This window comes from Salvelinus namaycush, chromosome 16 (genome assembly GCF_016432855.1).
Source record: "Salvelinus namaycush isolate Seneca chromosome 16, SaNama_1.0, whole genome shotgun sequence".
Lineage (NCBI taxonomy): Eukaryota > Metazoa > Chordata > Actinopteri > Salmoniformes > Salmonidae > Salvelinus > Salvelinus namaycush.
The window spans coordinates 34,939,948-34,967,820 of record NC_052322.1 but is presented as its reverse complement, the minus strand read 5'-3'; the positions used below and the strand labels follow the sequence as shown (position 1 = coordinate 34,967,820).

General features: G+C 44.5%; 1 protein-coding gene across 1 annotated transcript; it reads left to right on the top strand.

The window, feature by feature from the left end:
- The first annotated feature begins 122 nt into the window (after positions 1 to 122).
- Positions 123 to 27,873, top strand: LOC120061367 (solute carrier family 17 member 9-like). Its single transcript, XM_039011132.1, has 13 exons — positions 123 to 538; positions 1,436 to 1,633; positions 12,060 to 12,199; positions 12,460 to 12,559; positions 12,938 to 13,068; positions 20,481 to 20,577; positions 22,383 to 22,479; positions 22,937 to 23,024; positions 23,148 to 23,182; positions 23,308 to 23,423; positions 25,557 to 25,612; positions 25,734 to 25,763; positions 26,212 to 27,873. The coding sequence occupies exons 1-13, from the start codon at positions 405 to 407 to the stop codon at positions 26,388 to 26,390; spliced, it is 1,401 nt and encodes a 466-aa protein (XP_038867060.1). The 5' UTR covers positions 123 to 404; the 3' UTR covers positions 26,391 to 27,873.

Here is a 27,873-nt window from a genome sequence, read left to right as displayed (position 1 = left end):
GCTAGAACCGGATGGCCATGCCGCGGGTAAAGAAGACTGGGTATTTTCACTCTGACCAAATTCATGCTGTTTTTTGAAAAGGACTGAGTCGCTTCTTTAATGCTGCTTCCGATGTAACCTACTGTTGGCAGGAAGAACTGCGTGGCTGAAAAAAATACTGACACGTGGATTTATCGTCAAACTCAAGGCGATCCGTCTCTAATCACCCGTGCACTTTTTATCACACGGCAGTAACATTATGGATTGGCCTACACGGTAATCGAAAGGAAATGATACACCGGTATCATCGCGAACATCGATCAAGCGTTTATTCTTTTCGACTTTCTTCACTCATTCCATAGCCTACTGCGTTGAATTGTGAAGTGCAGGAGACAGCAAATCAAATCGTATACCTCTTTCGTTGAATGGCAATTCTGCAAAAACATGGAAAGAACTCTAGTCCAGATTTGGTCTGCCTCAAAGAAAAAAATCCAGACAAAACCGGGGTCGCTGGAAGTCATCAGAAGAAGTGGAGTGAACCGAATACGTACTGGCCAAGGTAAATTTACGAAGATTTTTCAGTAGCCAATCTCACGTTTTTCCCACAGTCTAGAAGTGTTAATTTCAACGTAAAACTACCATAATGAAATGACAGGCCCTTTCTTTATGTTTTTAACCACACATAATAGAATAATATATGAGAGATTGTTAGTTCCTTATTTTGCAAATGCCATACAAGTTTGCAATGATTCCGGCTGCTCTGTAGTTTACTGAAATGTGTTAGCATTGGCAAATTACATTTTCAGAAAATGTTTCTCTCCCTTGATTTCAGCAAACATAAAAACAACCACTCATACACATGTAGCTTTGTTTTTGATACTTTGTTGCTACTTTTGTGTCCAAATGTAACACTGCTACGAGGGACATTCCCAAATAAATACTTGACTTTCTTATTAATCAGATGCCTGTCAACTGGTGGTCTCAAGATTATTTTAAAGCTAACGTTACTAAACTGCACACACACAGCTTTGAGGAATTTAAAAGCTTCTAGGTCTAGGAAGTCTGATAGTCAGGCATTCATAGAATTTTAATAAAGGCATGGTAGCCTAATCTTTGCTTTGGCTTGCCAACTAAGAATTCAGTCAGATTCACTCAAATAATTATATCATGAGATTTAGGCCTAACCTATCTAGTTAACACAGTTTAGCGCAGTCAAATTTAGACGTTTAAAGTTCTGTGAAAACGCGTAGTTGGTTTAGTTTAAGTTCCAATTTGCCATTTACAAGAAACAATCAGAAGAAATGCACAGATATTGGTTTTACTGAGAATATCACACCTACTCTTACTCACACCCACACATATTGTCACTTACACACACCAAACACATTAATGTACCCCTCACACACATCCCTGTCCTCTGCTGGTCACACTTATGTCCTCTGTCCCCGCTATGCAGACCCCTGGCGCGGGTATGGACGGTGGTGCTACTGCTGGGGACCTGTCTGCTGTACTGTGCCCGCGTGGCCATGCCCATCTGTGCCGTTAGCATGGCGGAGAAGTTCAACTGGACCAAGAGGGATCAGGGCATGGTGCTGGGTAGCTTCTTCTGGGGTTACTGCTTCACACAGGTCCTCGGAGGCTACGTCAGCGACAGGTGGGCAACAAGAGGAGAGGAGATGATTATACTTTATTGCCTGTTTGCACAACCTGCAGCTGCTCTCACTACATACAATATCTGGAATAAAAAGTGTTCATTGCATTACATTTATTCACTTTTAAACACAGATGGACCTGCAATCTGAGAATTAAATAGCCTAATACTTTGTCTGTTTTACACATCTGTTTGGGATTTAAGTGAACAAAAAGAAGAGCAGTTGTTGGTAATATCAATTAAAAATCTATCTGCTTTATTACAATAATTCAGGGAGAAACGCTCCAGAGCAGAAGCAACAAAAAAAGTATGTAGCGGGCCTCTTGGAGACAGGCCCTTTATATTCTAATCAGACAGTACCAAATGTTCTCTAAACATCAAGCTGAGAGGCTGGTACGAAGTCAAAGCAATGTACAGTGACTTTGCCAGCTACTACAGAGTCACAGTGTTCATAATGTCATCAATACAATGATAATCAGTGTGTCCTGGCTCCTAGTACCTTCAGTAGCTCTGGCGTCAATCACTATCAAACAACATGAGAACAATCGAGAACATTTAGTATCAAGTCGAGTGACCATCAACCTGTCAACGAATGTGTCACAAATAGAAAACTGAAAGAATTTGTATTCCAGAAAGAGAAAACATAAAAATGCAAAGCATTGTGTTAATCATAACTGAAAATGAACTTTATTCATCTTAAAGGAGCATCATATAATATCTTTGCATTCCAAGTTCAGAAATGCCCTTTATATACTGTATATGCAGTAATAATGGAATGATAGTGTTTCACAATAAAAAAAAAATATGTAATGGGTCCGTGTTGGTGGCAGGGAAGTCAGGTGCAGGAGAACGAACTTGATATAAACAGAGTCGTTTCATAAAAGTTAACAAAACTCCAAAAACCAAAATATATAAAATAATCAAAGTGGGTACAAAACCCGTCGCGCACCAACACATAACTTGCACAAACATACAATCACCAACAAGGACATGAGGGGAAACAGAGGGTTAAATACACAACATGTAATTGATGGGATTGGAACCAGGTGTGATACAAGACAAAACCAATGGAAAATGAAAAATGGATCAGTGATGGCTAGAAGATCGGTGACGTCAACCGCCGAACACCACTCAAACAAGGAGAGGGGCCAACTTCGGCGGAAGTCGTGACAGTAGAGCAGCGGGTCAACACCGACCTCGGGGACAATCCGGAGGGCGAGGCGCAGAGCGATCCGGATGGAGACGGTGGAACTCTCGCAGCATAGAAGGATCCAACACGTCCTCCACCGGAACCCAGCATCTCTCCTCCGGACCATACCCCTCCCAGTCCATGAGGTACTGAAGGCCCCTCGCCCGACGTCTCAAATCCAGTATGGTATTAACGGAGTACGCCGGGGCCCCCTCGATGTCCAGAGGGGGCGGAAGAACCTCCCGCACCTCAGACTCCTGGAGCAGGCCAGCCACCACCGGCCTGAGGAGAGACACATGGAACAAGGGGTTAATGCGGTAATCAGGGGAGAAGCTGTAACCTATAACATACCTCGTTCACTCTCCTCAGGACTTTAAAAGGCCCCACAAACCGCGGACCCAGCTTCTGACAGGGCAGGCGGAGGGGCAGGTTTCGGGTCGAGAGCCAGACCCGGTCCCCCGGGGGCGAACACGGGGGCCTTACTGCGGTGACGGCGCGCTGAAGGTGGACATGGGCGGCGTCCCATGTCTCCTCCGCGCGCCGGAACCAGTCATCCATCACAGGAGCCTCGGTCTGACTCTGATGCCAAGGAGCCAGAATCGGCTGATACCCCAAAACACACTGGAAGGGAGAGAGGATAGTTGAGGAGTGGCGGAGCGAGTTCTGGGCCATCTCTGCCCAGGCCACGAATGCTGCCCACTCTCCCGGCTGGTCCAATAAGACCTCAGAAACCTACCCACATCCTGGTTAACTCTCTCCACCTGCCCGTTACTCTTGGGGTGAAAACCTGAGGTACGGCTGACTGAGACCCCCAGACATTCCATTAATGCCCTCCAGACCCTCGACGTGAACTGGGGACCCCGATCAGACAATATGTCCTTAGGCACCCCGTAGTGCCGGAAGACGTGAGTAAAGAGGGCCTCAGCAGTCTGTAGGGCCGTAGGGAGACCGGGCAAAGGGAGGAGACGACAGAACTTAGTAAAACAATCCACAACGACCAGGATCGTGGTGTTACCCTGTGAAAGTGGAAGATCGGTTATGAAATCCACCGACAGGTGTGACCACAGCCGTTGTGGAACGGGTAAGGGTTGTAGCTTACCTCTGGGCAGGTGCCTAGGAGCCTTACACTGGGTGCACACCAAGCAGGAGGAAACATAAACCCTCACATCCTTAGCCAAAGTGGGCCACCAGTACTTCCCACAGCGCACCGTCTGGCCGATCCCAGGATGACCAGAGGAGGGTGACGTGTGGGCCCAATAGATCAGCCGGTCGCGGACAACAGACGGAACGTACAGATGCCCAGCTGGGGGGAGCGGGCTCTGCACGTGACGCCCGCTCAATGTCCGCGTCCAGCTCCCACACTACCGGCACCACCAAGCAAGAGGCGGGGAGTATGGGAGTGGGATCCATGGGCCGCATCTCTGTGTCATACAGCCGGGACAATGCGTCTGCCTTAACGTTCTGGGAGCCTGGTCTGTAAGAAAGGGTAAACACAAAACGGGTGAAAAACATGGCCCATCTTGCCTGGTGAGGGTTCAGTCTCCTCGCCGCCCGGATGTACTCCAGATTGCGGTGGTCAGTCCAGATGAGAAAAGGGTGTTTAGCCCCCTCAAGCCAATGTCTCCACGCCTTCAAGGCCTTGACGACAGCCAACAACTCCCGGTCCCCCACGTCATAGTTTCGCTCCGCCGGGCTGAGATTCTTCGAGAAGAAGGCACAAGGGCTTAGCTTCGGTGGCGTACCCGAGCACTGATAGAGCTCATCTCCTATCCCAGCCTCGGACGCGTCCACCTCCACTATGAACGCCAAAGAGGGATCCGGATGGACCAGCACGGGAGCCGAGGTAAACAAAGCCCTCGTGACTAAAAGCCCTGTCCGCCTCAGCTGTCCACTGCAAGCGCACCGGGCCCCCCTTCAGCAGTGAAGTAATGGGAGCCGCTACCTGACCAAAACCCCAGATAAACCTCCGGTAGTAGTTGGCAAACCCTAAGAATCGCTGCACCTCCTTTACCGTGGTGGGAGTCGGCCAATTACGCACGGCTGCAATGCGATCACTCTCTATCTCCACCCCTGACGTGGAAATGAGATACTCTAGGAAGGAGATGGACTGTTGGAAGAACAGGCATTTCTCAGCCTTGACGTACAGGTCATGCTCCAACAGGCGACCAAGCACTCTGCGCAACAGGGACACATGCTCGGCGCGTGTAGCGGAGTATATCAAAATGTCATCAATATACACCACTACACCCTGCCCGTGCAGGTCCCTGAAAATCTCCTCTACAAAAGCTTGGAAGACTGATGGCGCATTCATCAACCCATACGGCATGACGAGGTACTCATAGTGCCCAGAGGTGGTACTGAAAGCCGTCTTCCACTCGTCTCCCTCTCGGATACGCACCAGGTTGTAAGCGGTCCTGAGATCTAGTTTGGTGAAGAAGCGCGCCCCGTGCATTGACTCTCGCTGTGGGTGGGAGCGGTAGCGGGTAACTATACCTCACCTTGATCTGATTTAGACCCCGGTAGTCAGTGGACGCAGACCTCCCTCCTTCTTCACAAAAAATAAACTCGAGGAGACGGGTGAAGTGGAGGACCGAATGTACCCCTGACGCAGGGATTCGGAGACATACGTTTCCATAGCCTCCGTCTCCGCCTGTGAGAGGGGATACATGTAACTCCTGGTAAGTGCAGCGTCTACCAGGAGATCTATCGCACAATTGCCCCGTCGAAGAGGTAGTAATTGAGTCGCCTTCTTCTTCAGGAGGCTGAAGATATTCGGCTTGTCACCAAAAGCACTCACAAACTTCTACAGATGCACAATCGAGAGCATCCTGTCGTGCTGTATCACCGCCTGGTACGGCAACTTCACCGCCCACAACCGGAAGGCTCTCCAGAGGGTAGTGAGGTCTGCACAACGCATCACTGGGGGCAAATTACCTGCCCTCCAGGACACCTACACCACCCGATGTCACAGGAAGGCCATAAAGATCATCAAGGACAACAACCACCCGAGCCACTGCCTGTTCACCCCGCTATCATCCAGAAGGTGAGGTCAGTACAGGTACATCAAAGCAGGGACCGAGAGACTGAAAAACAGCTTCTATCTCAAGGCCATCAGACTGTTAAGCAGCCACCACTAACATTGAGTGGCTGCTGCCAACATACTGACTCAACTCCAGCTCACTTTAATAATGGAAATTGATGGGAATTGATCAAAAATGTATCACTAGCCACTTTAAACAATGCCACTTAATATAATGTATATGTATATACTGTACTCTATCATCTACTGCATCTTGCCATCTTTATGTAATACATGTATCACTAGCCACTTTAAACTATGCCACTTTTATGTTTACATACCCTACATTACTCATCTCATATGTATATACTGTACTCGATACCATCTATTGCATCTTGCCTATGCCGTTCTGTACCATCACTTATTCATATCTTTATGTACATATTCTTTATCCCTTTACACTTGTGTGTATAAGGTAGTAGTTGTGGAATTGTTAGGTTAGATTACTCGTTGGTTATTACTGCATTGTCAGAACTAGAAGCACAAGCATTTCGCTACACTCGCATTAACATCTGCTAACCATGTGTATGTGACAAATAAAATTTTATTTTATTTTATTTGACCATGCCCAAAGGAGCGGATTTCAAATGGGGATATGAAATTCCCAGCCCCGCCTGAATCGTCGAGCGCCTTATGCGGGGAAACTCAGGAAAAGTGACAGACATAAACATATGTGCAACAGAGGACTCTGGGTGAGGATGGTGCCAGCTCACCTGGGGTGCACATTTGTGGCCTGCTGGAGGTCATTTTGCAGGGCTCTGGCAGTGCACCTCCTTGCACAAAGGCGGAGGTAGCGATCCTACTGCTGGGTTGTTGCCCTCCTACGGCCTCCTCCACGTCTCCTGATGTACTGGCCTGTCTCCTGGTAGCGCCTCCATGCTCTGGACACTACGCTGACAGACACAGCAAACCTTTTTGCCACAGCTCGCATTGATGTGCCATCCTGGATGAACTGCACTACCTGAGCCACTTGTGTGGGTTGTAGACTCCGTCTCATGCTACCACTAGAGTGAGAGCACCGCCAGCATTCAAAAGTGACCAAAACATCAGCCAGGAAGCATAGGAACTGAGAAGTGGTCTGTGGTCACCACCTGCAGAATCACTCCTTTTTTGGGGGTGTCTTGCTAATTGCCTATAATATCCACCTTTTGTCTATTCCATTTGCACAACAGCATGTGAAATTTATTGTCAATCAGTGTTGCTTCCAAAGTGGACAGTTTGATTTCACAGAAGTGTGATTGACTTGGAGTTACATTGTGTTGTTTAAGTGTTCCCTTTATTTTTTTGAGCAGTGTATATATTTAGTGCATTTTGCAAGTATTCAGACCCCTTGATATTTTCCACATTTTGTTACATTACAGCCTTATTCTAAAATGAATTAAATAGTTTTCCCCCCTCATCAATCTACACACAATAACCCATAATGACAAATCAAAAACAGGTTTTTCGACATTTCTGCACATTTATAATAAAAAAATAAAAACTATTTACATAAGTATTCAGACCCTTTACTCAGTACGTTGTTGAAGCACATTTGGCAGCGATTACAGCCTCGAGTCTTCTTGGGTATGACACTACAAGCTTGGCACACCTGTATTTGGAGAGTTTCTCTCACTCTTCTCTGCAGATCCTCTCAAGCTCTGGCAGGTTGGATGGGGAGCTTCACTGCACAGCTATTTTCAGGTCTCTCCCAGAGATGTTTGATCGGGTTCAAGTCCGAGCTTTGGCTGGGCTGCTCAAGGATATTCAGAGACTTGTCCCGAAGCCGCTCTTGGCTGTGTGCTTAGGGTCATTGTCCTGTTGTAAGGTGAACTTTCACCCCAGTCTGAGGTACTGAGTGCTTAGGTGCAGGTTTTCATCAAAGATCTCTGTACTTTGCTCAGTTCATCTTTCCCTCGAACCTGACTAGTCTCCCAGTCCCTGCCGCTGAAAAACATCCCCACAGCATGATGCTGCCACCACCATGCTTCACTGTAGGGATGGTGCCAGGTTTTATCCATACGGGATGCTTGGCATTCAGACCAAAGAGTTCAATCTTGGTTTCATCAGATCAGACAAATCTTGTTTCTCATGGTCTGAGAGACCTTTCGGTGCCTTTTGGCAAACTCCAATTGGGCTCTCGTGTGTCTTTTTACTGAGGAATGGCTTCCGTCTGGCTGTTCTAACATAAAGGCCTGATTGGTGGAATGCTGCAGAGATGGTTGTCCTTCTGGAATGTTCTCCCATCTCCACAGAGGAGCTCTGGAGCTCTGTCCGTGACCATCTGGTTCTTGGTCACATCCCTGACCTAGGCCCTTCTCCCCCGATTGCTCAGTTTGGCTGGGCAGCCAGCTCTAGGAAGAGTAGTTGTAGTTGCAAACATCATTCTTAAATGGAAGGAGGCCACTGTGTTCTTGGGGACCTTCAATGCTGCAGACATATTTTTGGTACACTTCCCCATATCTGTGCCTCAACACAATCCTGTCTCAGAGCTCTACGGACAATTCCTTCGACCTCATGGCTTGGTGTTTTCTCTAACATGCATTTTCAGCTGTGGGACCTTTTATATAGAAAGGTGTGTGCCTTTCCAAATCATGTCCAGTCATTTGAATTTACCACAGGTGGACTCCAAGTTGTAAAAACATCTCAAGGATCAATGATAACAGGATGCACCTCATAGCACAGGGTCTGAATACTTATGTAAATAAGGTATTTTTGTTTTTAAAAATACATTTGCAAAAAATTTAAAACCTTTTTTGATTTCATTGTGTGTAGATTGAGAATGTTTACTTAATCCATTGTAGAATAAGGCTGTGACGTAACAAAGTGGAAAAAGGGAAAGAGTCTGAATACTTTCCAAATGCACTCTATGTATGTATGTATGTATGTATGTATGTATGTATGTATGTATGTATGTATATTTATATGTAGCGCCTTTAAATATTCCTATTACAATTTACATCTTACAGCTGCTCCATCAGGACAATACAGCCTATAAAACAATTTATATGAATCATATTCACTTTAAAAAACAGCCTATTACAATGCTATTACCCATTAGCCCTAAAAGCAAAAGAACAGAGGGATGGTGATAGAATGTCATGGTACAGAGATTCTACTGCACAAGCTATAAGGCCCTCAAACTCTTTTCATTTTCATTGTTCCTCTCCTAATAAGGGACTGATTTAGACCTGAGACACCAGGTGTGTGCAATTCATTATCAGGTAGAACAGAACCAGCAGGCTCTGGACCTCGTAGGGTAAGAGTTGAATACCCCTGCTGTAGAGTATGAAGGGAATGTCGTTTGGGGAGATTTGAGGTTGAGAAGCTAAGAGTCACGAGTGGATTTTGAAGGGCAGTATGTGACTGTTAGTATGATAATGTCTCTGTTGTTTGAGGAGAACCCAGCACTTGTGCCGGTGTCTAGGTGGTGAAAAGGGTGCGGTTCTCTTGGTTACAGGAATGACGTAACTGGTTAGTTGTGTTTTCTTTGTATGCTGCTCCCATTCAAAGCGGATCAAATCATTCAGTCAGTACTTTCTTAATTACCCTGCTGTCACGATCGTTATATGGTGGAAGAGAGGAGGACCAAGGTGCAGCGTGAAGTGAATACATTTTCCTCGTTTAATGACACGAAACGAAGAACACTTTACAAACTACAAAACAACAAACGAACGAACGTGACGCTATAATCAAAAGTGCTGACACAAACACTACACATAGACATAGACAATAACCCACGAACTACCCAATGAATATGGCTGCCTAAATATGGTTCCCAATCAGAGACAACGATAGACAGCTGTCTCTAATTGAGAACCAATCTAGGCAACCATAGACATACATACACCTAGACTAGACACTGCCCCATAAACATATAAAACCCCTAGACAATACAAAACACATACATCCCCCATGTCACACCCTGACCTAACTAAAATAATAAAGAAAACAAAGATAACTAAGGCCAGGGCGTGACACCTGCCTAACAGTTGTTTCCTGGTTAGAAATATTTGTACCAAGACATGTAAATGGACTACAGACTGAAATATCAGTGTAAAACGTGTTTGTTAAATCATTTTCTCCATCTCTTCACATGGCAGGAGAAGCTCAGAGTCATGTCACATGTCAACAGAAATAAGTCATCGGAGAGTTCCAAGTTCAGAAGCCTCTGCTTTCAACTCCACCCCCCAAAATCAATGAAGTGAAACAGTATTTTGACTAAACTCTACTAGAGCAGTGCATATTTGGTCTAAACACATTTGGCAGAAACCTGAAGCTATTATCATATCACTACTGATATCTGTTCAGTCCTTTCAGATGTTAGAGGAAGGAACCAGGAAATATGGAGCTATTAATTGGAATTATGAACTGGGTGGTTTGAGGCCTGAATTCTGATTGGCTGAAAGCCATGGTATATCAGACCGGGTATGACAAAACATTTATTTTTACTGCTCTAATTACATTGGTAGCCAGTTTGTAACAGCAGTAAGGCACCTCAGGGGTTTGTGGTATATTGGTCAAATATTGGTCATATACCACACCCCTTTGCCTTGTTGCTTAAAAGTAGCCTCCTTTTTCTTGTCTTCTTTTCTTCAACTGCATTGTTCTGACAACACAGGAGAAGTGAAAGCCTCTTGTTGGAAACAACTGGATAACCTGGTTTCATATACACTGAACCAAAATATAAATTCAACATGTAAAGTGTTGTTTCCATGTTTCATGAGCTGAAATAAAAGATTCCAGAAATGTTCAATACGCACAAAAAGCTTATTTCTCTCAGATTTTGTGCACAAATTTGTTTATATCCCTGTTAGTGAGCATTTCTCCGTTGCCAAGATAATCCATCCATCTGACAGGTGTGGCATATCAAGAAGCTGATTAAACAGCATGATCATTACACAGGTGCACCTTGTGCTGGTGACAATAAAAGGCTACTCTAAAATGTGCAGTTTTGTCATACAGCACGATGCCACAGATGTCTCAAGTTTTGAGGGAGTGTGCAATTGGCATGCTGACTGCAGGAAGGTTCACCAGAGCTGTTGCAAGAGAAGTACATTTCTCTACCATAAGCCACCTCCAACGTCGTTTTAGAGAATTTGGCAGTACGTCCAACTGTCCTCACAACCGCAGAACACGTGTATGGTGCCGTATGGGTGAGCGGTTTGTTGATGTCAACGTTTTGAAAAGAGTGCCCTATGGTGGCGGTGGGGTTATGTTATGGGCAGGCATAAGCTACAGACAAGGAACACAATTTAATTTGATCTATGGCAATTTGAATGCTCAAAAATAAGTAGTAAAGAGATCCTGAGGCCCATTGTTTTTAAGGTATCTGTGACCAACAGATGCATATCTGTATTCCCAGTCATCCAGAAATCCATAGGGCCTAATTTATTTATTTCAATTGACTGATTTCCTCATATGAACTGTAACTCAGTAAAATAAATGAAATTGTTGCATGTTGTGTTTTTATATTTTTGTTTAGTGAATATCCATGTTTTTAAGAATAGTTCAAATGAAGAAAGGTAGATGAGGAAATAAATGTTGCACTGTTGAGATGCATAGGCCTATACATATCTTCCCTCAAGGTTGAATTGTTATCATGGGGTTATAGTACTGTGTCTGTCCCTCAGGTTGTAGATCGAGAGTAACTGTCAACATTATCTTTGTTTCATCATTCTCTTCCCCTCAGGGTTGGAGGGGGTTAGTAGTGCAGTAGTAATGATAATGTTATATAACTCCATCTCTTCCCCTCAGGGTTGAAGGAGGGGGTTATTAGTGCAGTAGTAATGATAATGTTATATAACTCCATCTCTTCCCCTCAGGGTTGAAGGAGGGGGTTAGTAGTGCAGTAGTAATGATAATGTTATATAACTCCATCTCTTCCCCTCAGGGTTGGAGGGGGTTAGTAGTGCAGTAGTAATGATAATGTTATATAACTCCATCTCTTCCCCTCAGGGTTGAAGGAGGGGGTTATTAGTGCAGTAGTAATGATAATGGTATTATTTTATTCCATCTCTTCCCCTCAGGGTTGGACGTGTATTGTAATACTGTAGTAATAACCATGTTATGACTTTCTTTCAGGGCTAGAGGTGAGACTGTATAACAGTAACAATAGTGTTATATTACTGGAGAGTGTCTGTAGTTATAGTAACAGTATTATTTCCATCTGTGTCCCTCAGGGTTGGAGGTGAGAAGGTGCTCCTCCTCTCTGCGGCGGCCTGGGGGGCGATGACAGCCTTCACTCCCGTCCTGGCCCACTTCTGCTCTCAGCCCATCTTCTCCATGACGCTGGCCCGCTTCCTTATGGGGTTGCTGCAAGGTCAGGGGTCACTGGGCACTGGGGGCTAATGAAAAGCTAGGCTGCATCTCAAATCACTCCTTTATGTATTCCTAAATAGCGCACTAATTATGACTAGAGACACATAGGGAAACTGTGAGTATGACTAGAGACACATAGGGAAACTGGGATTATGACTAGAGACACATAGGGAAACTTGGAATATGACTAGGGACACATAGAGAAACTGGGATTGTAACTGGTGAACAGAGTCATTGAATGTGTGTATGTGTACCTCCTAGGTGTCCACTACCCGTCTCTGGCCAGCCTGTGTTCTCAGAAGGTGGTGGAGAGTGAGAGAGGATTCCTCATGAGCACTGTGGGCAGTGGCTCCTACCTGGGGTGAGTCTAGCTCTGCAGCACTTCCTGTTTAGACGCTGATCTAAGGTCTGTTTTGCGTTTCCCCCACTAAGGGTTTAGGATAGGTTTGGGGGAAGGTAAACTGGTCCTAGATCTGTGCCTTTGGGCAGATTCTACTGCTGTTGTTAAGGTCATGTGCTATGGAAGCCAGGGTCAGACATTTATCATTGGAGTTGGGGAGGGATGACAACATGTCATAAACAGCTCATCAGGGGGCCACAGACGTCTCCAGTCAGGAGTTTTCTACAGATGTTCTTGTTTTGCCATTGTAGTAGTAAACCATAAATACACAATGAGGTGTGCAGCTAAAGCTCATTGAACTACCTTCTGTGTGTGTGACCATGCTGTTGTCTCCTGCAGAACACTGGTGATTGGGGGGGCTGGTTCCCTCATGCTGGACCTGTATGGTTGGGAGAGCGTGTTCTATGTGTCAGGCATGCTCTCTGTCCTCTGGGCGTACTGCATGTGGAAATACCTGCTCAACGGGGAAGGTAAGGTGTGTGTGTGTGTGTGTGTGTGTGTGTGTTTTATTTCACCTTTATTTAACCAGGTAGGCCAGTTGAGAACAAGTTCTCATTTACAACTGCGACCTGGCCAAGATAAAGCAAAGTAGTGCGACAAAAAACAACAACACAGAGTTACACATAAACAAACGTACAGTCAATAACACAAAAAAAAAATCTATGTGAAGTGTGTGCAAATGGAGTAAGGAGGTAAGGCAATAAATAGGCCAATAGTAGTGAAGTAATTTACAATTTAGCAAATTAACACTGGAGTGATTGATGTGCAAGTAGAAATACTGGTGTGCAAAAAAAGTAAATACAAACTATGGGGATGAGGTAGTGTCATGAGAATTTCCAATCCCAATGATAATAACTAACAATTATTTAAGCTTTGACTAATCCCCGAGGTTTGTAAGGTTAATAATAATTAGGCAAAGACTCAGCTTATACAAAAGGTCCGTAAAGTTTATTCACGCGAACGTTCTAAAGTCCATAATACAAAGACATGCCGTTTTATAACTCACTCCCTCCCTCCCTACATACATACACACACACAAACAGTAGGGGAGATGTATCTTTCCTCATAGTTCTCACCACTCGTTTATCACTTCCAAGCTGGCAGTTCCCTCCTCCCGAGATTAGAGGGACCTTGACAGGACTTCCTGTCCTGTTGTAAGTTTCTCAGAGTTCTAACCAGGTCAGGTCATACACAGTTTAATTGTTTTCTGTATTTTCTTAGTCACACACACACACACAATTCTACTTGTCTCGACCAAACCTTATTAGACTAAAGTTTATCATTCCAATTCATTATATATGTTACCTAATCTTAATAATTACGTTTCAGGGTGGAATTCTTTAGTCATTACCTTAAACATATATATTGCCTTATCAGGTAGGTAGTTGGATGGGCTATCTACTGATGGGCTGTGTACAGCTGCAGCGATCGGTAAGCTGCTCAGATAGCTGATACTTAAAGTTAGTGAGGGAGATATAAGTATCCAACTTCAGCGATTTTTGCAATTCGTTCCAGTCATTGGCAGCAGAGAACTGTAAGGAAAGGCGGCCAAAGAAGGTGTTGGCTTTAGGGATGACCAGTGAGATATACCTGCTGGAGCGCGTGCTACGGGTGGGTGTTGATATGGTGACCAGTGAGCTGAGATAAGGCAGAGCTTTACTGAGCAAAGACTTATACAGTCGTGGCCAAAAGTTTTGAGAATGACACATATTCATTTTCACAAAGTCTGCTGCCTCAGTTTGTATGATGGCAATTTGCATATAATCCAGAATGTTATGAAGAGTGATCAGAGGAATTGCAATTAATTGCAAAGTCCCTCTTTGCCATTCAAATGAACTTAATCCCCAAAAAACATTTCCACTGCATTTCAGCCCTGCCACAAAAGGACCAGCTGACATCATGTCAGTGATTCTCTCGTTAACACAGGTGTGAGTGTTGACGAGGACAAGGCTGGAGATCACTCTGAATAACAGACTGGAAGCATCAAAAGGAGGGTGGTGCATCGAATCATTGTTCATCCTCTGTTCATCCTCTGTCAACCACGGTTACCTGCAAGGAACACATTCATCATTGCTTTGAACAAAAAGGGCTTCACAGGCAAGGATATTGCTGCCAGTAAGATTGCACATAAATCAACAATTTTTTGGATCATCAAGGACTTCAAGGAGAGCGGTTCAATTGTTGTGAAGAAGGCTTCAGGGCGCCCAAGAAAGTCCAGCAAGCGCAAGGACCGTCTCCTAAAGTTGATTCGGCTGCGGGATCGTGGCACCACCAGTACAGAGCTTGCTCAGGAATGGCAGCAGGCAGGTGTGAGTGCATCTGCACGCACAGTGAGGCGAAGACTTTTGGAGGATGGCCTGGTGTCAAGAAGGGCAGCAAAGATGCCACTTCTCTCCAGGAAAAACATCAGGGACAGACTGATATTCTGCAAAAGGTACAGGGATTGGACTGCTGAGGACTGGGGTAAAGTCATTTTCCTGTATGGTTGTCGCACTACTTTGCTTTATCTTGGCCAGGTCGCAGTTGTAAATGAGAACTTGTTCTCAACTGGCCTACCTGGTAAAGTCATTTTCTTTGAATCCCCTTTCTGATTGTTTGGGGCATCTGGAAAAAAAGCATGTCCGGAGAAGACAAGGTAAGCACTACCATCAGTCCTGTGTCATGCCAACAGTAAAGCATCCTGAGACCATTCATGTGTGGGGTTGCTTCTCAGCCAAGGGGGTGGGCTCACTCACAATTTTGCCTAAGAACACAGCCATGAATAAAGAATGGTACCAACACATCCTCCGAGAGCAACTTCTCCCAACGATCCAGGAACAGTTTGGTGACGAACAATGCCTTTTCCAGCATAATGGAGCACCTTGCAATAAGGCAAAAGTGATAACTAAGTGGCTCGGGGAACAAAACATAGATATTTTGGGTCCATTGCCAGGAAACTCCCCAGACCTTAATCCCATTGAGAACTTGTGGTCAATCCTCAAGAGGCGAGTGGACAAACAAAATCCCACAAATTCTGCATTGATTATGCAAGAATGGGCTGCCATCAGTCAGGATGTGGCCCAGAAGTTAATTGACAGCATGCCAGGGTGGATTGCAGAGGTCTTGAAAAAGAAGGGTCAACACTGCAAATATTGACTCTTTGCATCAACTTCATGTAATTGTCAATAAAAGCCTTTGACACTTATGAAATGCTTGTAATTTACTTCAGTATTCCATAGTAACATCTGACAAAAATATCTAAAGACAATGAGGCAGCAGACTTTGTGAAAATTAATATTTGTCATTCTCAAAACTTTTGGCCACGACTGTAGATGACCTGGAGCCAGTGGGTCTGCCGATGAATTTGTAGCGCGGGCCAGCCGACGAGAGCATACAGGTCGCAGTGATGGGTGGTATATGGGGCTTTGGTGACAAAACCGATGGCACTGTGATGGACTGCATCCAGTTTGCTGAGTAGAGTGTTGGAGGCTATTTTGTAAATGACATCGCCGAAGTCGAGGATCGGTAGGATAGTCAGTTTTACGAGGCTATGTTTGGCAGAGTGAGTGAAGGAGGCTTTGTTGCAAAATAGGAAGCTGGTTCTAGATTTAATTTTGGATTGGAGATGCTTAATATGAGTCTGGAAGGAAAGTTTACAGTCTAGCCAGACACATAGGTATTTGTAGTTTTCCACATATTCTAAGTCAGAACCGTCCAGAGTAGTGAGGCTAGTCGTGCGGGCAGCGATCGGTTGAAGTGCATGCATTTAGTTTTACTAGCTTTTAAGAGCAGTTGGAGGCCATGGAAGGAGTGTTGTATGGGATTGAAGCTCGTTTGGAGGTTTGTGAACCCAGTGTCCAAAGAAGGGCCAGATGTATACAGAATGGTGTCGTCTGTGTAGAGGTGGATCAAGAAATCACCCGCAGCAAGAGCGACATCATTGATATATATACAGAGAAAAGAGTCGGCCCGAGAATTGAACCCTGTGGTACCCCCATAGACTGCCAGAGGTCCGGACAACAGGCCCTAACATTTGACATACTGAACTCTGTCTGAGAAGTAGTTGGTGAACCAGGTTGGGCAGTCATTTGAGAAACCAAGGCTGTTGAGTCTGCTGATAAGAATGTGGTGATTGACAGAGTCGAAAGCCTTGGCCAGGTCGATGAAGAAGGCTGCACAGTACTGTCTTATATCAATGGCGGTTATGATATCGTTTAGTACCTTGAGCGTGGCTGAGGTGCGCCTGTGACCAGCTCAGAAACCGGATTGCACAGCGGAGAAGATACGGTGGGATTCGAAATGGTCTGTGATCTGTTTGTTAACTTGGCCTTTGAAGACTTTAGAAAGGCAGGGCAGGATGGATATAGGTCTGTAATAGTTTGGGTCTAGAGTGTTTCCCCCTTTGAAGAGGGGGATGACCGCTGCAGCTTTCCAATCTTTAGGAATCTCGGACGATACGAAAGAGGTTGAACAGACTAGTAATAGGGTTGCAACAATTTCAGCGGATAATTTTAGAAAGAGAGGGTCCAGATTGTCTAGCCCAGCTGGTTTGTACGGGTCCAGGTTTTGCAGCTCTTTCTGAACATCTGCTATCTGGATTTGGGTGAAGGAGAAGCTGGGTAGGCTTGGGCAAGTCACTGCGGGGGGTGCGGAGCTGTTTGCTGGGGTTGGGGTAGCCAGGAGGAAAGCATGGCCAGCCGTAGAGACATGCTTATTGAAATTATCGTGGATTTATCGGTGGTGACAGTGTTTCCTAGCCTCAGTGCAGTGGGCAGCTGGGAGGAAGTGCTCTTATTCTCCATGGACTTTACAGTGTCCCAGAACTTTTTGGAGTTAGAGCTACAGGATGCACATTTCTGTCTGATAAAGCTAGCCTTTGCTTTCCTAACTGACTGTGTGTATTGGTTCCTGACTTCCCTGAAAAGTTGCATATCGCGGGGACAATTCGATGCTAGTGCAGTACGCCACAGGATGTTTTTTTGTGCTGGTCGAGGGCAGTCAGGTCTGGAGTGAACCAAGAGCTGTATCTGTTCTTAGTTCTGCATTTTCTGAAAGGGGCATGCTTATTTAAGATGGTGAGGAAATTACTTTTAAAGAATAACCAGGCATTCTCTACTGACGGGATGAGGTCAATATCCTTCCAGAATACCCGGGCCAGGTCGATTAGAAAGGCCTGCTCGCATAAGTGTTTTAGGGAGCGTTTGACAGTGATGAGGGGTGGTCATTTGACCGTGTACCCATAACGGATGCAGGCAATGAGGCAGTGATCGCTGAGATCCTGATTGAAAACAGCGGAGGTGTATTTGGAGGGCAAGTTGGTCAGGATAATATCTATGAGGGTGCCCGTGTTTACTGACTTAGGGTTGTACCTGGTGGGTTCCTTGATGATTTGTGTGAGATTGAGGGCATCTTGTTTAGATTGTAGGACGGCCGGGGTGTTAAGCATATCCCAGTTTAGGTCACCTAACAGAACGAACTCTGAAGATAGATGGGGGGCAATCAATTCACATATGCTGTCCAGGGCACAGCTGGGAGCTAAGGGGGGTCTATAACAGGCGGCAATAGTGAGAGATTTATTTCTGGAGAGATTCATTTTTAAAATTAGAAGCTCGAACTGTTTGGGCATAGACCTGGAAAATATGACAGAACTTTGCAGGCTATCTCTGCGGTAGATTGCAACTCCTCCCCCTTTGGCAGTTCTATCTTGATGGAAAATGTTGTAGTTGGGGATGAAAGCCAGGATTCAGACACAGCAAGGACATCAGGTTTGGCCGAGTGAGCTGAAGCAGTGAGTAAAACAAACTTCGGGAGGAGGCTTCTGATGTTAACATTCATGAAACCAAGGCTTTTACAGTTACAGAAGTCAACAAATGAGAGCGCCTGGGGACACACAGGGCCTGGCTTAACCTCTACATCACCCGAGGAGCAGAGGAGTGGTAGGATGACGGTACGGCTAAAGGCTATCAAAACTGATCGTCTAGTGCATTGGGGGCAGAGAATAAAAGGAGCAGATTTCTGGGCGTGGTAGAATAGATTCAGGGCATAATGTACAGATGGGTATGGTAGGGTGCGGGTACAGTGGAGGTAAACCTAGGCATTGGGTGCGATAAGAGAGGTTGCATCTCTGGAGGCACTAGTTATGCTGGGTGAGGTCACTGCATGTGTGGGAGGTGGAACAAAAGAGGTATCTGAGGCATGTTGAGTGGGGCTAGGGGCTCCGCAGTAAAATAAAACAATGATAACTACCCTAAACAACAGTATACAAGGCATATTGACATTAGAGAGACATAAAGCGAGGCATAAAGCAATCACAGGTGTTGATTGGGAGAGCTAGCTAAGACAACAACGGGTAAGACAACAACAGCTAAGACGACAACAACAACAACAACAACGGGTAAAATGGCGATGAATGGGCAGAGAGGGTCAGTTAACTACATACAGGGCCTGAGTTTGAGGCTGGGGCCGACAGATAAACAAAATAAACAAAAATGGAGTACCGTGATTAATTAATTAATGAACAGTCCAGCAGGCATCAACTATGTAGCCAGGTGATCATAGGGTCCAGTGAACAGCAATAGATGAAACAGGGAAGCCGTTAGGTAGTTGTTACTACGCTAGCAAGCGGGGGACATGGTGTTCCTAAAGTTAGCAGGCCGGTGCTTGCAGAAGCGTCTTCACCGACGTCCGACAAAGGCCGGTTGAGGGCACATCGGACAGAATTACGAAGGCAGACCAGTCTTGATGGATCGGCGGGGCTCTGTGTCGACAAAGGGTCCAGGCCAATTGGCAAAATATGTATTGTAGCTGGAGTAATTTTGTTTGCTAGCCAGGAGATGCGCCTGGCTCGAGGCTAACTGGTGCTAGCTTCGGGACAAGGGCGTTAGCCGGCTAGCTACGATGATCCGATGCAAAGGTCCAGAGCTTACGGCAGGAATCTGGTGATGTCGTGGCTTCTAGTCGTGTTAGTGAAGAGTCCGGGAGGCATCAGCTGTGTAGCCGAGTGATCATAGGGTCCACTGAGCAGGCCGGGAGATGGGTTTGTCTCAAGGCTAGCTTCGGGGCTGGGCCACTCTGGAGTAATGGTCCAAAGCTTACGGCAGGAATCTGGTGAAGTAGTGGAGAAAAGCAGTCCGATAAGCTCAGGGTTGATATCGCGCTGTGCAGACTGGCGGGTATTATCCAGGCTAAAAGCGGCTGGTGTCTTAGCTAAAGGTAAAGGCCGCTAGCAGTGGCTAACAATGACTAAATAGCTATTAGCTAATTAGCTGGTTAGCATCTGATGGCTAGCTTCTGATGGAGGTTCTAGCTATGAGGTCTAAAAATAGCAGATCCGTATCACAATTGGGTGAGGCGGGTTGCCGGAAGGTATGTTTAATTTAAAAATGGAAAAAGAGATTGGAAAATATTGAAATATATACAAAAAAGACGGGGGAAAAAACAAATTTACACGGGACAATGACAAAACACGTCTGCCCTGCTACGCCATCTTGGTGTGTGTGTTCTGGGTGTGTGTTTATGTATCTGTGTGATGATGAGAATATGCATATCTAACTGAAAGTTAACAAATGTTCAATTTCACAGCTAGACTATTTTCTGCAAGTGGTGATATTTGATGTCACTCAAATCAAATTGTATTTGTCACATGCTTTGTAAACAACATATGTAGAACAACACTGAAATGCATACGCCCTTCCCAACAATGCAGAGAAAAATATAGAAAAAAATCATAACACATGGAATAAATACACAATGAATAAAGATGCTATATACAGGGTTAGCCATCTGACCTTATCGCTGATATGAACTACCTCTAAGCACCACATTGAGCTCAGAATTTCCTCTTTCTCGCTCTCTCTTTGTGTCTCTTTCTCTCTCGCTCTCTCTGTCTGTTTGTTTGTTCCAGGTCCTATCATCACATTGGAGTCACTGGGTAGTGGAGGGCCCCAGTCCAAACTGTCCAGGAGACACTGGCTGCGCCTCTTCAAACAACCTGCTGTCTGGTGAGATAAGGCCCACACTCAATGGGCCATCTGTGTGTGTTCCAGGCCCTGTGGTTCTGGGTGAGGGTGTGTAATGTGTGTGTGTGTTTCTTTCTGTGTGTGTGTGTGTGTGAATGGACAGTCTAAACAGCTGACTGGCTGCAGTCTTGAATGAGGTGGAGATATAATAACATCCTAGCCTGTACTTAACTGACTGAAATAGAGGTCTAGTACATTGATTCAGTTCTGTAGTCTCTCTCCTTTCTGATCAGCTCAGTTCCCTGCAGATGTTCCCGTCTCAAAGGCTTCATTCATATCCTCTGTGCCTCTCTATTGGCTGTTATTTATAGAACCTATAGCAGGCCATGCAACTGATCCGCCCTGTGTACAATGACAGGAATTGTCAGGCTCATTGGTTTCATTTCCTGTAATGGCTCATAGTTAAACTAACAACTAAACAAAAGAGCAAATGTCGCCGACTATGTGGGTGAGCGTGGATTAATATCATGGACCGACACTGTTAAGTTCATGAATGAGTAAAGGTCAGTGGAGAGAGCCATTTAATTAATTGTTTTATTTATTTATTTTATTTAACCTTTATTTAGCTAGGCAAGTCAGTTAAGAACAAATTCTTATTTACAATGACGGCCTACCCCAGCCAAACCCTCCTCTAACCCGGACGACGCTTGGCCAATTGTGCGCCACCCTATGGAACTTCCGATCACGGCCGGTTGTGATACAGCCCGGGATCGAACCCGGGTCTGTAGTGATGCCTCTAGCACTACGATGCAGTGCCTTATACCGCTGCGCCACTCAGGATCCCATTTAAACAGATAAAATATTTAATATCAACAGTCTGATAAAATATGATATCAACAGTCTGATAAAATATGATATCAACAGTCTGATAAAATATATGATATCAACAGTCTGATAAAATATATGATATCAACAGTCTGATAAAATATATGATATCAACAGTCTGATAAAATATATGATATCAACAGTCTGATAAAATATATGATATCAACAGTCTGATAAAATATATGATATCAACAGTCTGATAAAATATATGATATCAACAGTCTGCTATTGCTTGATTTTATGTTGAACAGGCAGATTAATTAAACTGTGGTGGGTGCCTATACATGAGTCATTATAGCCAGAAATGACTCATGTATACACTGAGTGTACAAAAAATTAGGAACACCTTCCTAATGAGTTGCAGCCCCTTTTGCCCTCAGAACAGCCTCAATTCGTCGGGGTATGGACTCTACAAGGTGTCAAGCGTTCCACAGGGATGCTGGCCCATGTTGACTCCAATGCTTCCTGCAGTTGTATCAAGTTGGCTGGATGTCCTTTGGGCGGTTGACCATTCTTGATACACACAGGAAACTGTTCAGTGTGAAAAATCCAGCAGCGTTGCAGTTCTTGACACACACCGGATGCACCTGGCACCTACTACCATACCCCGTTCAAAGGCACTTCAATATTTTGTCTTGCCCATTCACCCTCTGAATGGCACACATACACAATCCATGTCTCAATTGTCTTAAGGCTTAAAAATCATTCTTTAACCTGTCTCCTCCAATTCATCTACACTGATTGAAGTGGATTTAACAACAGACATCAATAAGGGATCATATCTTTCACCTGGATTCACCTAGTCAGTTTATGTGATGGAAAGTTTGTACACTCAATGTAGCACCTTGTATATTGGTGCTTTAAAATGGTGTAGCCTATGAGTCATAGAAGTGGTACACTAACTTATTTCTATATTTTTGTTCTCTCTTTTGCTATCTCTTTTGTGATTATTCTCCCTTCAGTGCTGTGATTATTACGCACCTTTGCACGGCAAGCACCTTCTTCACATTGTTATCATGGCTACCAACGTACTTCAAGGACACCTTCCCTGACGCCAAGGTAACTTAACAACCCCCTCTATCCTACCCCTCTCACTCCTCTCCCAATCCAACCCCTCAGAAGACAAAACAAAACTTGAAATTCCATATTTCAGTTCAAGGCTGGCATGACAAAGAGAACAAACACGCTTAAATGTACATAGAAAATGACTCAAAGCTAGTCAGACCCTGCATCTGACAGACCTGTGTAATACCAATAGAGGGTGCTGTAGACATGGTGCAGATGTAAAACCCTGCTAGCTAAGGAACTGAGATATTCCCTCATGTCATCAACGGCATAAAGTAATTACAAAAAAAACATTTCAAAAGAAGTTGTCGGGAAAAAATATATAAATCAAGTTGGGCCTTTTGTCTCTAAATATGAATGATATTCCTATAATCACTTAAACCAATTGTTTTAATGTCATTCTCTGAGCTGTTCTCAATGTTCTTGGTGTTAAATGTGATGGTGTTCTCAGGGTTGGGTGTTTAACGTTATCCCGTGGTTTGTGGCCATCCCCTCTTCACTCTTCAGTGGCTGTCTCTCTGACCACCTCATCAGCAAAGGTACAGATGCTGGTCTGACGTCAGGAAACTAAATACAAGCTTCATTGTTTTGGTACCCTTATATGATGGTCAAGGGTTTGATATAGATATTTGTCCCACGTCATTGATTCTGTCTCTCTCTAGGTTATGACACTGCTGCTGTGAGGAAGCTTATGCAGGTACTGAAGTAGTTTGTTCCAGATTCAGTGCACAAATTACCATTGCAAGTTAACTTCGGATTTGCCTGAAGGACCCATTTAATGAAATTGGTGTGTGTGTGTCTGTTCCTCTGTGTCCTCTTCAGTTCTTCTCCATGGGTGTGTCCAGTGTGTTTACCCTCCTACTGTGTGGCACCACCACCTTCCCCATGGCTGTGGCCTTTGTCTCTGTCACAATGGGTCTCACCACCTTCAGCCACAGGTACTGATGCCGTCCCCAAATACACCCCTAGCCTCTAGACTGCTATCCCCTAGGCCTAGGGCCTGACTACAGTGAATTCGGAAAGTGTTAAGACCCCTTGACTTTTTCCACAGCCTTATTCTAAAAAATATATTCATCAATCTACACACAATAACCCATAATGATAAAGAAAAAACAGATTTAGAGACATTAAGTTTTAAAAAAAATTGGGGGGAAATATCACATTTACATATGTATTCAGACCCTTTACTCAGTACTTTGTTGAAGCACCTTTGTCAGTGATTACAGCCTCCAGTCTTCTTGGGTATGACGCTACAAGCTTGGCACACCTGTATTTGGGGAGTTTCTCCCATTCTTCTCTGCAGATCCTCTCAAGCTCTGTCAGGTTGGATGGGGAGCGTTGCTGCACAGCTATTTTCAGGTCTCTCCAGAGATGTGTCATCTGTTTCAAGTCTGGGCTCTGGCTTGTCCACTCAAGGACTTTCAAAGACTTGCCCCAAAGCCACTCCTGTGTTGTCTTCGCTGTGTGCTTAGGGTCGTTGTCCTGTTGGAAGGTGAACCTTCGCCCCAGTCTGAGGTCCTGAGTGCTCTGGAGCAGGTTTTCATCAAGGATCTTTCTGTACTTTGCTCTGTTCATCTTTCCCTCGAACCTGACTAGTGTCCCGTTCCCTGCCGCTGAAAAACAGGGATGGTGCCAGGTTTCCTCCAGACGTGACGCTTGGCATTCAGGCCAAAGAGTTCAATCTTGTTTCTCATGGTCTGAGAGTCTTTAGGTGCCTTTTGGCTAACTTCTAGTGGGCTATCATGTGCCTTTTACTAAGTAGTGGCTTCCGTCTGGCCACTCTACCATAAAGCCCTGATTGGTGGAGTGCTGCAGAGATGATTGTCCTTCTGGAAGGTTCTCCCATCTCCACAGAGGAACTCTGGAGCTCTGTCAGAGTGACTATCAGGTTCTTGGTCACCTCCCTGACAAAGACCTTTCTCCCCTGATTGCTCAGTTTGGCCGGGCGCCCAGCTCTAGGAAGAGTCTTGGTGGTTCCGAACATCTTCCATTTAAGAATGATGGAGGCAACTGTGTTTTTGGGGATCTTCAATGTTGCAGAAATGTGTTGTTAGACTTCCCCAGATCTGTGCCTCGACACAATCCTGTCTCAGAGCTCTACGGACAATTCATTCGACCTCATGGCTTGGTCTTTGCTCTGGCATGCACTGTCGACTGTGAAACCTTATATAGACAGGTGTGTGTCTTTCCAAATCATGTCCAATCAATTGAATTTACCACAGGTGGACTCCATTCAAGTTGTAGATGCATCTCAAGGAGGATGAATGGAAACAGGATGCACCTGAGCTCCTTTTCGAGTCTCATAGCAAAGGGTCTGAATACTAACGTAAATAAGGTATTTCTGGGTTATTGTGTTTTTAATACATTTGCAAAATGTTCTAAAAACCTAAAAACCCCAGATTTTGGGGGGGGGGAATAATTTAATCAATTTTAGAATAAGTCTGTAACGTACCAAAATGTGGAAAAGTCTGAATACTTTCTAAATGCTCTGTATATATTAACCCTTAAAGATGCAATATGCAGACATCACTCTGCAATTTTCTGGTTAAAATTCTAATAGTTTGCATAATTTCAGTTTTGTACCATCTCAACCGCTGTGAAATATATTTTCCATAACCAAAAATATGGTATTTTCAGCTGTTTGAAGCTGGTGTACAAAAGTAAAAGACACAAAAATGTTACTTCAGAACGAGCAGCATAGAAATAGCGCACATAGAACATATCTACCGCTTCTTATACTTGCTTTCGATGCGAATGACATATCTATAACTCACATTTCTATGTGAATTGGGTCAGGTTGCCCAAAAAGTGACACAATGCGGTTTTAAGGATGTGACTGATAAATGTAGGATGTAGATAATAACATGGAATAGATCATATGAACATAAACATCCCTGTGGTTTAACAGCCATTATGTAGTTCCACTTATCTTTTTATGACTCTGGTCTGTCACATTTATAAGTAATGACTCAATATGAAGCAATACCTGAAGCAATTCATGTAACATACAGATTGGGAGTCTGTATAGCACCATATATATCCCCTTATCTACTGTTGTGTCTGGATTCCAGCGGTGTGTCTGTGAACGTTCAGGACCTGGCTCCGTCCTGTGCTGGGGCTCTGTTTGGTATGATACACCAGTAACTACTTCATCAACCTCTCAACAGATTTCACATTTGTGTATTCCTTCTAATGAATATTACAGTCCTGTCAGATATTACAAATGTGTCATCTATTTTTCATTGCAGGTGTTATGAATACCTGTGGTGCTTTTTCAGGTAAGCATCTGTACCGAGGGACTATAAACTAAAGCTGAAGCCTCTGTGGTGAATCTTTCACCAGCAGTTACAGAACTAGTTGGTTTACCCTTTCATTAACTTCTGATACAAATAATTAATCTGGTTGTTCTGAAGGCAAAACTTTGGGTTGTGTCTCTAACCAGTCGCATTGCCTCTATGCATATTTCATACTGGAATGAAAAGAGTTTGTCAGAACTCATTGAGGGAATAGAGCATGACAGTTACGGCTTTAGTTAGGTTTTTGACATTTCAATCGATTTACTTATACCTCACACAGCTGGGAATGGGAGGCTGAACTCTTTGTGCCTGACTGTGGTTTAATGTACTAAGTTGGTATGCCTTTGTCAGAAATTGCTCAGTGTGTCTGTGTGTACTGTGTTTGTTGTATTTTCCCTGCGTATCTGATTGTGTGTGTGGGTTTCTCCAGGTGTGCTGATGGTTTATTTCTCGGGGTATCTGATCGAGGCTACAGGGTCGTGGGCATCTGTCTTTGCTCTCATCACTGTGGTGAACCTGGTGGGCCTGGTCACCTTCCTGGCCTTCGCTGAGGCTCGCCGGGTCGACATCGACTCTTCCAAGGGCCGCTACCACAACATCCACATCTAAGTTCATACGTTGGGATATGGGAACCACAGCTTGCTACCACAACAACCACCTATGAAACTGAGGGGCCAAAACGGGACCAGGGTCCACACTATCCACATCTGAGTCCCTAAAATAGGACCAGAAACCACATCTGTCTACCACAGAATGCACACCGGAGTCTTAACTATGGGATGAGAAGAGAGAGAACCTTGGCCTGTCAAACGTATCAAAACATCCACATCAGAATTTGAGGAAGCGATAACAGAAGTGAATGAGTCAGCCCCAGAGCTGTTTGAAAGGCAGCATGTCAGGTCATCGTGCTACTACATATTATTTATATTGTTTAAATAACCTTTCTAGTCAAGTGTTTGAATGTTTGATCTTCAGCCGTCGTTGGGCTGGGATTGTGGAGTAGTAGTCATGGAAACTGGTTTCACACCCAGGTCTGTGTCTATGTTGGAGGAACACAAGGAGAATGACAGATGTTTGAGTTGGTTTAGGCAGTTTGACAGTTTTAGACGGAGCAGGATGTGTGTTTGTGGTTGAGGAGAGAGGCTTTGCTCTGGTGAGACTATGGGGAATGAACAAGAAAGGGTTGTTTGGGGGGGGGGGGGGGGGGGGGGGGGGGTATTAGTAGGTGAGACTCAGTCCCTCCCCCAGCCTCAGACATGACAGTGAGTGACATCTAATTAGAAGGGGACTAATCACCCATAAACCCACTCTGATGTACTGTACAATTGACCTGCCATCGTCTTCATATCCATGGTTACATGCTCGTCATCTTGTCAGTGTGCCTCACTGCATTATGTTTAATCTCAAGCTTTTGCAGAGAGACTCTAGCCTCAACATACACTTAGCTAGAAGGATTTGTTTTGTATTAAATTGAGAAGACCTAAGGTTATTATTCTTATTTTTATGAACATAATTGCATGACATGTTCAAATACGAATACCTCAATCATATAGATTTTTTTTAAATTTCTTCAATTTATATTATGACTTACAGTATATATCAATTATGTTGTCAATCAAGAATGTATGTAGAAAGAGACTCAGTTGAGATTTTGTAATATTTTCTGTGAGTTTGGGCACTTAAAGGAGACTTGGTCGTTGCAGTTGCCTACAGCTGATGAGGCAATCAACTGTCATGCAGTAGACGGTTCCCTGTTTGTTATGGTTACTTCATAGTCTGGGCAGGATGTGACATCATTGGTGAGGAAATCAACTGTCATGCAGTAGACGGTTCCCTGTTTGTTATGGTTACTTCATAGTCTGGGCAGGATGTGACATCATTGGTGAGGAAATCCAACTGTGACAAGAAGTGAATGTATTACGGTGTATAGCTTTATCAGCCACAGGGGGATACTGACACAGTAGGCTTCTAGTAGCTACTCAGTCTGAATCAAAATACATGTACAGTTGAAGTCGGAAGGTTACATACTCCTTAGCCAAATACATTTAAACTCAGTTTTTCACAATTCCTGACATTTAAGCCTAGTAAAAAT

Coding starts and splice junctions, on each gene's coding strand:
- LOC120061367 (XM_039011132.1), top strand. CDS start 405: ATGGCAATTCTGCAAAAACATGGAAAGAACTCTAGTCCAGATTTGGTC. Junction 12,200..12,459: donor CCTTATGGGGTTGCTGCAAG/GTCAGGGGTCAC, acceptor TGTACCTCCTAG/GTGTCCACTACCCGTCTCTG. Junction 25,764..26,211: donor TACCTGTGGTGCTTTTTCAG/GTAAGCATCTGT, acceptor GGGTTTCTCCAG/GTGTGCTGATGGTTTATTTC.